The sequence below is a fragment of the Tyto alba genome, unplaced genomic scaffold (genome assembly GCF_018691265.1).
Source record: "Tyto alba isolate M040663 unplaced genomic scaffold, T.alba_DEE_v4.0 Super-Scaffold_45, whole genome shotgun sequence".
NCBI lineage: Eukaryota > Metazoa > Chordata > Aves > Strigiformes > Tytonidae > Tyto > Tyto alba.
Window position 1 is genome coordinate 4,558,337 of NW_024881321.1, and position 12,599 is coordinate 4,570,935.

The following is a 12,599-nucleotide window of genomic DNA, read 5'->3' on the forward strand; positions in this document are numbered from 1 at the left end:
CTCCGCCTCCCCCGTGCGCGGGGGTGGTGGGGAAGGAACGGGCAGGAACATTCTGGACCGAGGGAGGTGGGGAAAGGAGAAGGTGATGAATAACTTGAATAAATCTGCAACGGAGCCGAGGAGAGGGGGAGGGAGGCGGCGGGTCATGTGAGGCGCAGTCATGCTGCGGGCCCGACGGAGAAGCAGAGAGGGGCACCGCGGGGTGGTGCTGAGGGAGGGAGGGAGGGAAGGGACGGGGCACGATGCGGCGGGGAAGGGGCGGCTGCCCGCCCCGGCGCGGCGCCCCCTCCCCACGCAGGAGCGCCGCCACGCGGGGACACCCCCCGCCCCCGCTCCTCCCCTCGCCCGGGCTCGGGCGCCGCTCGGCAATTTCCGCCGCGCGAGCCGAGCCGATTTCCGCCGGCCGCGGCCAGACGGGCTTTATGCCTGCCGGCGGGGCCGCGCATGCGCGGCGGCCGCCATCTTGCGTTGTCTCTCGCCTGCCCGCCCGCCCTCCCTCCCCTTTGGCGAGCTTTACCCCTCCCCCCTGCAGCCCGGCGCTGCGCCCTCCTCCAGCGCCCCGGGAGGAGACGGGGCCGGGCGGCGGGGAGACCCGGGCGGCGGCGGGGAAGCCGGGAGAGAGACCCGGAGGGAAGAAAGGACGGGGCGACGGCGCACGCGGGAGGAGGACGGGTCCCGGGCGCGGTGCTGCGGCGGAGGAAGAGCGGGTGCCGCCTGTTATAAAGGGGGGAGGAGGCGGAGGGGGGAAGGAAGAGCGTGCGGAGCGGAGCCTCCTCCAGAGACAGCCAGACAGAGGGAGGAGAGAGAGAGAGAGAGAGGCTGCCTGGCTGGCTCCCCCCTCCCTCCCTCCCTCCTTTTCATGGACTCTCGTGTCGGGCTGCTGCTTTTCTTCCCCCCTCATTCCGTCTCTTTAATACCCAAAATGATTCAGCTCCATGGCTGCCACTGACGGGGATGTGCCTGCCCGGCTCAGCCTGCCGCTGCCGCCCTGCTGTGCGCCAGTCCTGTACGTATCTGCCCTCTCCTCCTCCTCCTCACTACAGCGGTGATGGCGAGGGGCGGCCGGCCGCCTCGCCGGGGTGTGTGTGTGTGTGGGGGGGGGGGCCCCCACCGGCTGCCCTCGCCCCGCCGAGGAGGCGGCGGCGGCCCTCGGCGGCGCCCGCCGCGGGGAGGGCGGTTCTGCCGGCGAGCCGCGGCGCCCCGGGGGGGGGGAGCCGCGGGAAGGAAGAGGGGCTCGCCCCCGGGGCCGGCCGGCTACCGCGGGCATTGCCTCCGCCTGCTGCCCACCCCCCTGGGAGAGGCGCAGTCGGGGTGGGGGGGGGTAGGGGGAAAAGGGGGGGGGCGGCCGAGGAAGGCGGGGGGGTGTGGAAATCAAAAAGGGTTTGGGGGGGGGGGGGGGGAGAAAGAAAGTGAATGGCGGAGGATTGAAAGTGTCACATTTAGAGGCGGCGGAGGACCGGTGCTCGCCCCCTCCCTGTCTCGGAGGGGAGGGGGAGGAGGAGGAGGAGGAGGAGGAGGAGGGGAGGGGGGGGTGGGTAGCGGCGGTGCCGAGTCGCCTCAGCCCGGGCTCTGCGGGAGCCGTGGGGTTGGGGGGGGGGGGGGGGGGCTGGTTGTGCGTGGTGTCTCTCTGCCCCTGCCGTGAGCGCAAAGCTAACTGTGTGCGTGTGTGTCTGTCTCTCTCCATACCGGGGGATTGCACTCTTAAAATACACCCGATACAATGCACCAGCCTGACTCAGCCGCAGACATTAGTGCTAGGAAGATGGCGCACCCGGCAATGTTTCCTAGAAGGGGCAGCAGCAGTAGCAGCGGCAGCAGCTGCGTTACTGCTCCCACTGCACCAGGTACCGGCGTCGGGAGCGCTGCCCTCTCTGCCGAGGATTATCAGCCGCCTTTGCTGGTCCAGCCGCCGCCTCCGTCTCCTGCAGCATCTTCATCAGCGGGTCCACAGCCGACACCCCCTCCTCCACAAAGCCTGAACCTCCTCTCGCAGTCTCAGCTCCAGCCACAGCCTCTCGCGCAGACTGGAGCTCAAATGAAAAAGAAAAGTGGCTTCCAAATTACCAGTGTGACCCCTGCTCAAATATCGGCTAGTATGAGCTCTAACAACAGCATAGCTGAGGATACAGAAAGCTACGATGACCTGGATGAGTCTCACACTGAAGACCTGTCATCTTCAGAAATCTTGGATGTTTCTTTATCCAGGGCCACTGACTTGGGAGAACCTGAGAGGAGCTCCTCCGAAGAGACTTTAAATAACTTCCAAGAGGCAGAGACTCCTGGGGCTGTTTCTCCAAACCAGCCTCATCTTCCTCAGCAGCATGCCCCTCTGCCTCATCACCCACAGCAGAGCGTTGTGATCAATGGAAGTGTTCACCCCCATCATGTTCACCACCACCACCATCTTCACCACCACCATCATGGACACCATCATCCATCGCATCCTGGGGTGGGCAGTGCCCCAATTTCGGGAGGACCACCGCCCAGTCCGTCATTTAGAAAACTGTCAACAACTGGAAGCTCTGACAATGTTATATCAACTGCACCAGTTTCTGCTGCATCATCCACTGGTTCCCCGGCATCTGTTGTGTCTAATATCCGCACTACAAGTACTCCTGGCAATTTAGGTGTAAGTCCTGCTACTGGAACAAGTACCTTAAATAATATGGGTGGTGGTAGTTCTAGCGTGGCAAGCAACGTGCTTGGTACTATAAATTTAAGCAACATCACGAGTACTGGTAATGTAAATGCTTTGTCTGGAACTAGCAGCAATGTTAATGTGAATATCTTGAGTGGTGTTGGCAATGGTACGAGTGCTTCCTCTAGTGTCATTAACAATGTTACTAATCCAACTGCAGGAATGGCAGTGGGATCAAGCCAGCAGCAGCCTGCATCTGGCACCTCAAGGTTTAGGGTTGTAAAACTAGATTCTAGTTCTGAACCTTTCAAAAAAGGTAGATGGACATGCACTGAGTTCTATGATAAAGAAAACACTGTTGCAGTTTCAGAAGGAGTAGCAGTAAACAAAGCAGTAGAGACGATAAAACAAAACCCACTTGAAGTGACTTCTGAAAGGGAGAGCACCAGTGGGAGTTCTGTTAGCAGCAATGTAAGCACACTGAGTCACTATACAGAAAGTGTGGGAAGTGGAGAAATGGGAGCACCTACTGTGGTACAGCAGCAAGCGTTTCAAGGTGTGGGTCCGCAGCAGATGGATTTTAGCAGCGCTGCTCCTCCGGCAATTCCAGCATCTAGTATACCACAGAGTGTTTCTCAATCACAGCTTGCACAAGTCCAGCTGCATTCTCAAGAAGTAAACTATCCGCAGCAGAAGCCAGGGGTCCAACCTCCTGCACAGGCCAGTCTAACCACTGTTACTGGGGTTCAGCCAGCCCCAGTTAATATACTAGGTGTATCCCCATCTCTGGGCCACCAGCAACCTGCCATTCAAAGTATGGCTCAACAGCAGCTGCCGTATTCTCAGCCGGCGCAGCCTGTGCAGACTTTGCCAGTTGTACAGCAGCAGCAGTTGCAGTATGGACAGCAGCAACAACAGCAGCAACAGCCAGTTCCTACGCAGATGGCTGCGGGTCACGTTAAGCCGGTGAACCAAAACTCCGTTACAGGGGCTATGCCAGACTACATTCAGCATCAGCAGATCCTTCAGACTCCAAGCCCGGCCATGCAGCCTAGTTCTGCAGGAGTAGGAGCAGGGCAACCGGTTCCCGTTGCCCAGGCCCAGGGCATGCAGCCTTCAGTACAAGCACACCCAGCCGCTGCCCCAGCTCAGCCTGTTGCACATGCTCCAGCAGCGATACCAGGTGTGGGTACCGGTGGTCAAATGCTGAACGTTGGGCAGCAGGGAAGCGTAGCCGCTGTGGTGCAACCACCATCTGCCGCAAACCAAATTCCACCTCCAGTTATGCCGTCAACGGCTGCTCCTCCATCTTCACAAGTAGTGCAGCCTGTGCAGACAGGAATAATGCAGCAGGGATTACAGGCTAGCGCTTCGGGCCTTCCTCAGCAAATGGTCATTGCTCAGCAAAACACCTTGTTACCTGTACAGCCGCAGGCACAAGGAGTGGAATCTGTAGTCCAAGGGATGACTGGCCAGCAGCTGCCCGCGGTTAGCCCCATACCTTCTGCTAGTACTGTTCCTGCACCAAGTCAAGCTGGTTCAGCTGTGCCTCCTGGCATACCTTCTGCTTCTATAGGTTTGGGACAGCCACAGAATATAGCACAAGCTTCGGCTGTGCAAAACGGGAATCTGGCTCAAAGCGTTAGTCAGCCTCCCTTGATAGCAACAAGTATAGGTATGCCAGTGGCACAGAGTGTGCCACAGCAGATACCGCTAAGCTCTACCCAGTTCCCCGCACAATCACTAGCTCAGTCAATTGTAAGCCAAATTGAAGATGGCAGACGCCCTACAGAACCTCCCTTAGTGGGTTTACCTCAAGCTGCCAGTGGCGAGAGCGGTGTTGGAGCACCGGGCGTTTCAGATGGCGGTAGCAGCAGCGTGCCATCCTCCGCTTCCCTCTTTCCGCTGAAGGTGCTGCCGTTGACAACGCCTCTCGTAGATGGTGAGGATGAGAGGTAAGGCTGCCCGTAACCTTATTAAAAGATAGATTGTCTGATAGCTTGATTTGCGCTAACTTGCAGGTCTCGTTTACAGCTGCTCTGTGAAATGAAATGGTGTGATGCTTTTGTCTAATTAGAAATACTGTTTCTCAGGTCCCAGCACATGTAGGTATTATATTAAAATACTTGCTATTTTTTTCTTGAGGGGGTGGGTTGTATTGATTATGCTCTGAAACTGCTGCGTGGGTAAATTGTGTTTAACAATCTGTGACAGTGTGTATATTCCCATTGTATAGAGGAAGACAAAAGAATACTGTGGAATGTGGGTATGCTAGTGGTGATTGTAGTTTAGATTATTTATTATATTGAAATAATTAATATTTATTCTTAGGTAGATTTTTTTTTTTTTTTTCCACAAGCCTAGACTTCATCCTGCCTCAGCTTCTCTTTTTCAAGTATTGACTTTACTCAGGTTGAACCAGTTGTGAGCCTGTGGTGTATGTTGAAGCCTTCTCTTTGACAGCCAAGAGACGCTTTAGGCAAATGAGTATGGTGGGAAAAGGGAGGTTCAGCAACACCGTTGTGGCTCTTTAAATTGAAATTGGGGCATTTTTGGTCTTGGTGGTTTTGCTTCAAAGCATTAGTCCATTGTGAGAGCCGCTCAGGCCTGCAGAGGGGTGGTGAGCCTTTGAATCTGGCGCACTGGTTCTGTGCGGAGTAAGAAACTGCACATGTTCTCCCACCTTCACCTTTTCAAATAAATGACCGCTGGCTGGTCTTAGTAGTGTGTGCGTGTGAATAGTCTAATATCTTTGACAGTGTGTGCAGAGAAGCTGTATCAGTTGTGGAGGGCCCTTGCGTGAGCAGGCTGAAGTGATCTGAGCAACAGTTTTAAAGTGCAATTGTTTGATATTAATTATGGGTGGAAATTCCTCACTGTATTGAGGACCTCTTGCGATACGAATTTACAAATGGACAGGAAGACTGTGGTGATTCTCCCAAAGAACTTCTTGTCTAAGAAGTAGCTACATTAATGGAAAGAGTAACTAAGATAGATAACCTGCCTTGAGAATGTGGGAGAGGACAGAAAAGAACACTAGAAAAGAAGAACTGAGACTCAGGTGAGGAGATAAAATCAAGCACTCAAGTACAAGGCAGGGAAAATGCCATGGCAATGGGAGGTGAAGTATTTCTTGAATATCTACTTGATGCCATAACTTAAATCAGGAGTAGTATCAGTGGCCAAACTTTATTAAAAAACAAAACAAAAAAAATTAATAAAATGGGTTCCTGGGAGAGGCTGGATCCTTTTCTTAATATTGAAGATACTAACTCTATCAGCAGTCCCTGATTATGTTGATCATGAGGTGTTGACTGCCTTAGTGGCTTTCATCACATCTTTCTAAGATGCCAGAGAGGTATAATGAGTAGCAGCTTGTCTTCCAGGAGTGCTAGAAGACAAGTTCCAACACCGTTTCATTCTGATTGTGTTTTTTAGTCAATAAGTATGTGAAGGTGGTAGAAGACAGATAGAGGTGTTAAAGCCCGCAGTTCTACCATTATGCCACATAGCAGTCAGTTTTCTCAGAAATGCTTTTTGTTTTTCCTTCCATTGATCTTGCTAAACCAGGACACTAATACACTAATCCTTCTCTTAATGGGTCCCACTTGTGTTTGGTGGTGTGTATTTCTTTTTTTTTTTTTTTTTTTTTTTTTTTTTTTTTTTGGTTAACCAACCAAAAAAGCCCCCTAAGCTCTCAGGGGATCCTGGCTGAGTAAGAGAATCATAAACTCATCGATACTCAGTGTTTTGGAAAATGACATCTAGCAAGTGACTGTACCCTGATTTTAAGAGCATATGTTAGCTATTTGTCTTGATGGGTAGTTTTTCCAGAATGTTTAAATCCCTCAGGGTAACAATAGCCAGAAATACCTTCTTCCTCTGTTACTTGGCTAGCCAAAGATCATATCCTTTCTTCTCTCATGCACGTTGCGTCTTTGTTCAATCTCTCATCTCCAGGTAGACTACACTTTTGTTCAGCTGCAGTTGGAAAATCATTTAGATTCTTTACACAGAGCAGGATATGACTGTTAAATGGAGACCAAAAATAATTGTTTTGCATGACAGTAGTGGTCAGGTCACTTTTATTTAGAATTAGATAATTTGCAGCAGCACTCCTCCCCGTATATCTGTCTGTAACATTCAAAACTTAGTGAGATTGCTGTTGTTTCTGCTTTCAGGGGATCTCAGGGCAAGGTATTATTTGTCATCTTGACTGGAATTTCTTTTGGTCTGGAGTTTAGACCTCATCACAGGTAGTGCAAAGATACGCTGTTACTTCGGTTGGCTTCTCACTTCTCTGTCCATCAGATGCCTAAGAGTTCTTTTGAGAGGTTTTTGTATGTTGGATTATTCCCTCTTCTACAAGAGGTAAAGGATAGTATATTCTATAAGTACATAAACATTTAAGAAGCACGTATACTGTAAATACGTGTGTATAAAATCCTCATTTCTCTCTCTGTTTCATGTGCACACATATATCACTGAAGATTGATATCAATACATTCCGAGTGATTCTAAACCTGGCAAAGGAAAAGGTAGGAGAAAGAAGTGGTGACATAATTGGGCCAGTGAAGAAACTGTAAAACTCCATTTAGTGTGCCTTTGAAAAAACATCTGACCCATGTAATACCTTGTTTAGATTAACACGCAGCTTTCCTTAAACCTGTGTATAATTGCGTTTAAAGACGTGCCAGTATCTTTAAGTCTTTAGCCCTGTTCAGTTTTTAGAACACCATTTGCAGCTCTTTCTATGCCTCTTATCAGGGCATGGCCTTTTAAATATAGAGTGGAATGTATCCGCTTTGAAAACTGTAACCTTGATTTCACCAGTATATATATATATATTTTTTTTTTTAAATCTTCACTATGACTGGAAAGAAGAGGTATTAAAAATGAACTGCTTGGCAGAATGCTATATGGAAAATTAATTTGCAAACTTTATTAAAGAGAGGATACAAATAATACCGTTACAGTTTCTGTATTTAAACAGAAAACACCAACAAAAACCCCTAAAACTCACCCCCTACCCCTAGTTCTTCTGACTAGTCTTTCTTCAGCCTGTTGGGTATGCCATAGATGTTTGTGTGTTGGTAGGTTCATCATCTCTTCTAATATTTAAATCATATAAATGCAGGCCAGTTTTTTGGATGTTAAGTATCATTTTTTCTTACCTTGAATTATGGTATGGACTCGTTTTAGTGTGTGATCCTCATAGTTTCTTGGATTCGGAGTAGTTACCTCAATTTATTCAGTTCATCTAAATCCTGTCAATTTTAGACATAATCTTTTGGCTCAGTATTTCATTTCTAGAACTGTAGAAGATGATTTCTTTTTGTGCTTTTGAAACTTAAGTATGGAAAAATACATGTGTATATTGCAGTGAAGTCTTTTGTATATTTATACTTAGTGTTGCAAAATCAGTTTTACGTCTTTCTAGACAATGCTTTTATTATGTTATATAAGCTTGCAGTAAGATTTTTGTGTACAGTCTTGTATAATTTTTAAATTCTCTGTAAAGTGAAAACTTGAAAAAATCAGTGTATTTTACAACCTTTATAAAGGCTGCTGTGAGTGAATTTAAAAACAGCTTAGTCTGAAACATTGTTTACCATTACTCAAAAGCAGTTTTTGTGAATGAAGGATAAGGGAACTAATAACTGTCTCCCTGTCCTTGACAGCATTTCCTGTGGAGTTGCTTTCATTCTTTAGCCTGATGCAAGTTGTTTTCACCTGCTTGTGCATTTCATCGAACAGTGAAGCAAAAGAGAAAGGAGGAAAAGATGATGAACACATAAAAGTGACATAGAGATTTGAAGTATTATTTGACAATCTCTCATAATTTTCTTGTTGAAGATAAATGTTTATTAAAAGATCCCTTTATAGCTGTACAGAGGAAAAAAAAAAAAAACTGGAGGAAATGTTTTCTGCATAGGATGTATGTTTTGGCTTCTCATTAAGTCTGTGGAGAGGCTGGAAGATTGGATTGAAGCTGTAAGTGAGAACTGAAAGACTTGTGAACAGCCTTTTGAAAATCTCCAGTAGCCGTAACCAGTGCTATCAACTAGTGCTAGCTTGTAAAGCAAGAGTAGTCAGGAAATTGGATGAATTTTCATCAAGTATGCAGGTGTGTAGTGGGAAGGTTGGTTAGGTACAAATGAGATTTTTACAAATGTAAATGTTGGAGATGTTAGCAGTAGTGAGTGAACATATTAAAGTATAACTGAAAGTTTTAGTTAAATGTTATTTTTGATGTGGTAATTGTTTTGCATACTTATTTTTATTTTGTAAGCTATTTTAGAGTGTATATGGGCTTTTTTATTTGCTGTAAGTTTTGCTTCTGTGTATTAGATGAAAAAGGGAGAAGATACTTTTAGAAGATACTTCACAACAGAGGATTTATTGTGGCTTAGCATAGATATATGGTAGTTTGTTTTTTTTTTTTTTGGGTTGCATCCTAGGGGCAGTGTTATTTTCCATTTTTCAGATTTTAAACTTGCTTCAGAGTCTTGCCACCAATTTGGAAATTGCATAACTTGAGTTCTAGGAGATTGACTTTTAAAAAATTCTCTTCATCTTTTCAATTTGGCTATTTATGGAAAATGAAAAAAATAGTTACCCTCAGTAATGGCAAGTCACATGAGGAAAAAGAGAGCACTTTGGTGAAGAAAAAGTGGCTGCTGTTGTGTCATGCTGACCAGTCCAGCTTCTCATTTCATCTGATGAAATAAAATACCTGCTGTTGGCCGAACTGACTTTGTTAGCTCACTGCTCTAAGTAAACAACAGTGAGGAATTTAGGGTCTGCACCTTGTATGTCTGCTGGCCAGCTGTAGGTGGCAATACCTGTTTGGATGGACCCTTTTCTGGTGTCTTTTATAGGTGCATTTTCCGCATGCCATGTTATGCTTTGAACTAAGGATTGCTGCAGTGCTTGGTATTTCATTGCCTTTAAAGACAGGAAGAACTAACAGATTTCAGGGGTTGTAAAAGCAGTAATTTAGCACTTAAGATAAGGCTGATTGTTGGAGATGCTGAGAAATGCATCTCTTCAACTGATAACCCAGTTTCCAGAAAACATTCCATAGCACTAGAGTTTTGGCTGCTCTTTGGAAATAGTGTATTAGCAGACTAAATTGTCCATGTATACGTATGTAAAAACAATCAAACAGAAGTTTTAAAAATATTTAATGTTGAAAAGCAATCTTTGTTGCTGTCTCAGGATTTGCATTCTTTACGTTACAGGCTAATCTGGAAATTATAATTATCTGTTTGTCAGTCTGTGTATTGGTAGGGAAGGGTTTCAGCCTTTACAAGCTACTGTGATCTAGGTAATGCCTCAACAGAGTAATGACTGTAACAGTCAGTGGTAAGCTAGCACTACTATGATGGGAAGGGAAAATAATGACACCCGCTAGCCCCTGCCCCCCACCCCCCCCCCCCAAAAAAAAAAAAAACCCAAAAAATCAAAAACCCAAGCAACCTCAAACCAGCCAGCCAACAAAAAACCCCACAAAACAAAACACCCAAATGTTAATGTGTTTTGTTTAAGCATAAGTAAAAAGGCATATGGATAGCACACCTATGCTACCAAAAAAACCCTATAATAATGCTGTTCACTTTACAGAGGGTAGTAAAGTAAATAAGCCTTTTCAGACCTGTCTCTAACAGCTTAGGAGGTAGATCAAGTTGTAAACAGTAGTGTTGCTAGTATAGTTTTTTAGAAGAAACCATGCACACTTGAGTATCAGTGTAATAATAGGTAGTATAGTCTTGCAGTGGCCTTTCTGAGGATAATTTGTGATCTGGGTTTGCAGTTTGGTGTAGGTAAAATGTAAAAAAAAAAATAAATAGAAAAGAATAGAGTGTCTTTGTTCTCATTGATTCAATGCACTGGTTCTTTTCTATTCTTGATTAATTTATGAGACTAAAATGTGCTGTGTGTGTTATATGTATTTAACAAATGACTGAAAACTTACTTTAAAAGTGGGCCTCTGCCTTTCATTTACTGCACTTTGGCCACCAAAGGCAATGCTATTAAGCAAAAGCATGCTTTAACAGCATACTAAGCAGGGACTAAGGGTAAGATTATTCAGTAAATTATTTCATGGTAATGATCACCGTAAATAAGGAACTAGTTTATTCTCAGTGTGATTGTACAAGAAACCATAGCCTAAAGCTACGATGGAAGGAGCTCTTGAGTGACTGGAGGTACCACTTTATTTTAGCCTATTCTAAAGCATTCGGAGTCACAAATTGTATGATGGAAGTGCAGCATAATTATGGTATCAAATTGGAGCACCTGATCATCTTTCTGGCTTTAAGGTATTTCAACACTTTAACTCTTGGTCTGCCTTTGGACTTTACTAACAAAGATAGTAGTTGTGTTACAGTCAGTTGTGTAGAAACCCTTATCAGCTCATTTTGTGCAAGTCTCCAAACACCTATTACCATTATCAGTGTTGGAAGCAGGATTTGGTTTGTGGTTGCAGTTATATGCAAAAGGCTTCATCTTCCACTGAAGCTGGATGGATTCTCCCGAGAGGGAGATTTGGAGGTTATAAACGTTTGGCAGTCAGGGACTGTAATGGTCCCATATGTGCAAATGCTGAAGTACTGCCTGTGGTAGTTCAGGTGTTTTATTGTTGTTAGTTACCTTACAGACTAAATGACTTGCTAGTACCTCCTAAATGAGGACTTCTCTCATTGGTGCTGTGCAGAGATTAAGGATACTCATCATAGTTCAGATACCACATTATACTTTAATAACTGAACTTGTTCAATTTTCAGAATGTTTTTTACAACTGCAAAGTAAAATCTTGGACACTTGTTTTGGTAGAGCAGAAAAGTCTTAGTAAACTTGCTCACCATTTTTCTTTGAGCAAGCAGTTAATTTGTTATTACCTTTTCTTTAGATTATTTTGTCATTGTGTTTTGTACATCAGAAATGATTCCTGATTTATTTTTTTCTACTCCACAGTCTTTTAACTTACACTTGTGGGTCTTAACCTTTTTTAAAATCAGTTAGCAATTTTCCAGAATTTCACTTATCTTTTTATCATAATATATAAAATTAGAGAAAGTGTACATTGAGCTTAACATTACTACTGTAAGTTTAAAATAATAATATATGAATTAGTCAGAAACATTTAAACTGGGCTATATAAACATAGGAGTATGTTTCAGTTTATGTATTGCTCCGTGTGCTTCATATATTAAGTCAAGCTTTCACCACTGTGGAGAGTGAAAAATTCCCATGTAGGTATGTCCGTATTTGCACGCTTAGGCCAATGTGCATTATCATGTGTTTTTAAAATGTTTTTTATTCACATTTAAGTGTTTATTATACTGCATTCTAGGTGCTTAGTGTTGGTGGAGCTTCATATATTGAGTACCTTTGACAATCAGGAGTTATATTTAGGTATTGTAGGCATTCAGGCTTGAAGTTCTTGTCCCAGTTTACATTTCTCCTTGCAGTGCAGGGTTAGTGACGATCCAGAACAAAGTCACTTTTCTTTGTTCAGTGCAAAATGGTTAGTTACCTAAACAAACTACCCTTTATAATTAGCCTTCCTTGATGGAGGTTGTAGGTATTGCACAAACTGAAATGGGTGCAGAATTTTGGAGATATTTTAGAAGAACAGAGTAGGAAGTAAAGCAGATTGAGGTTTTGCTTATCGTCAAGGATTAGAAATTGAACACGTTTTGAAGCTGACTGTAATCCTTGAAGAGCAACAAATGCAGGTACCACTGATGTTTGTTTTCTCAAGGAAACTTTCAGAAAACTGTGCTTCATATTTATTTTAATAAAACTTAAGGAGTATCTTCATCTGTTTATATACTTTCGAATAACCCATTCTTCTGAGTATAGTGGAGGAGTATGGTTTTAAAAGTTGCTAGAACAGGCAGCAGAAGGTCTTTGTAAGTTTAGTCTTAACAGAAAGATATGGATGGGCCTGCAG

At 45.0% G+C, this 12,599-nt stretch overlaps 1 protein-coding gene across 2 annotated transcripts in view; it reads left to right on the top strand.

Moving 5' to 3' along the window:
- Positions 1 to 475: 475 nt before the first annotated feature.
- Positions 476 to 12,599, top strand: part of TSC22D1 (TSC22 domain family member 1) — a 98,434-nt gene continuing 86,310 nt past the window's right edge. Inside the window, exons 1-2 of one of the 2 annotated variants that reach the window (XM_042805853.1) lie at positions 476 to 1,006; positions 1,730 to 4,593. In XM_042805853.1, coding sequence (XP_042661787.1) covers positions 1,763 to 4,593 — 2,831 coding nt within the window. In that variant the 5' untranslated portion in view covers positions 476 to 1,006; positions 1,730 to 1,762. Of the gene's footprint in view, positions 1,007 to 1,720; positions 4,594 to 12,599 lie in introns of those variants that run through there. The other variant, XM_042805852.1, reaches the window with a different exon arrangement.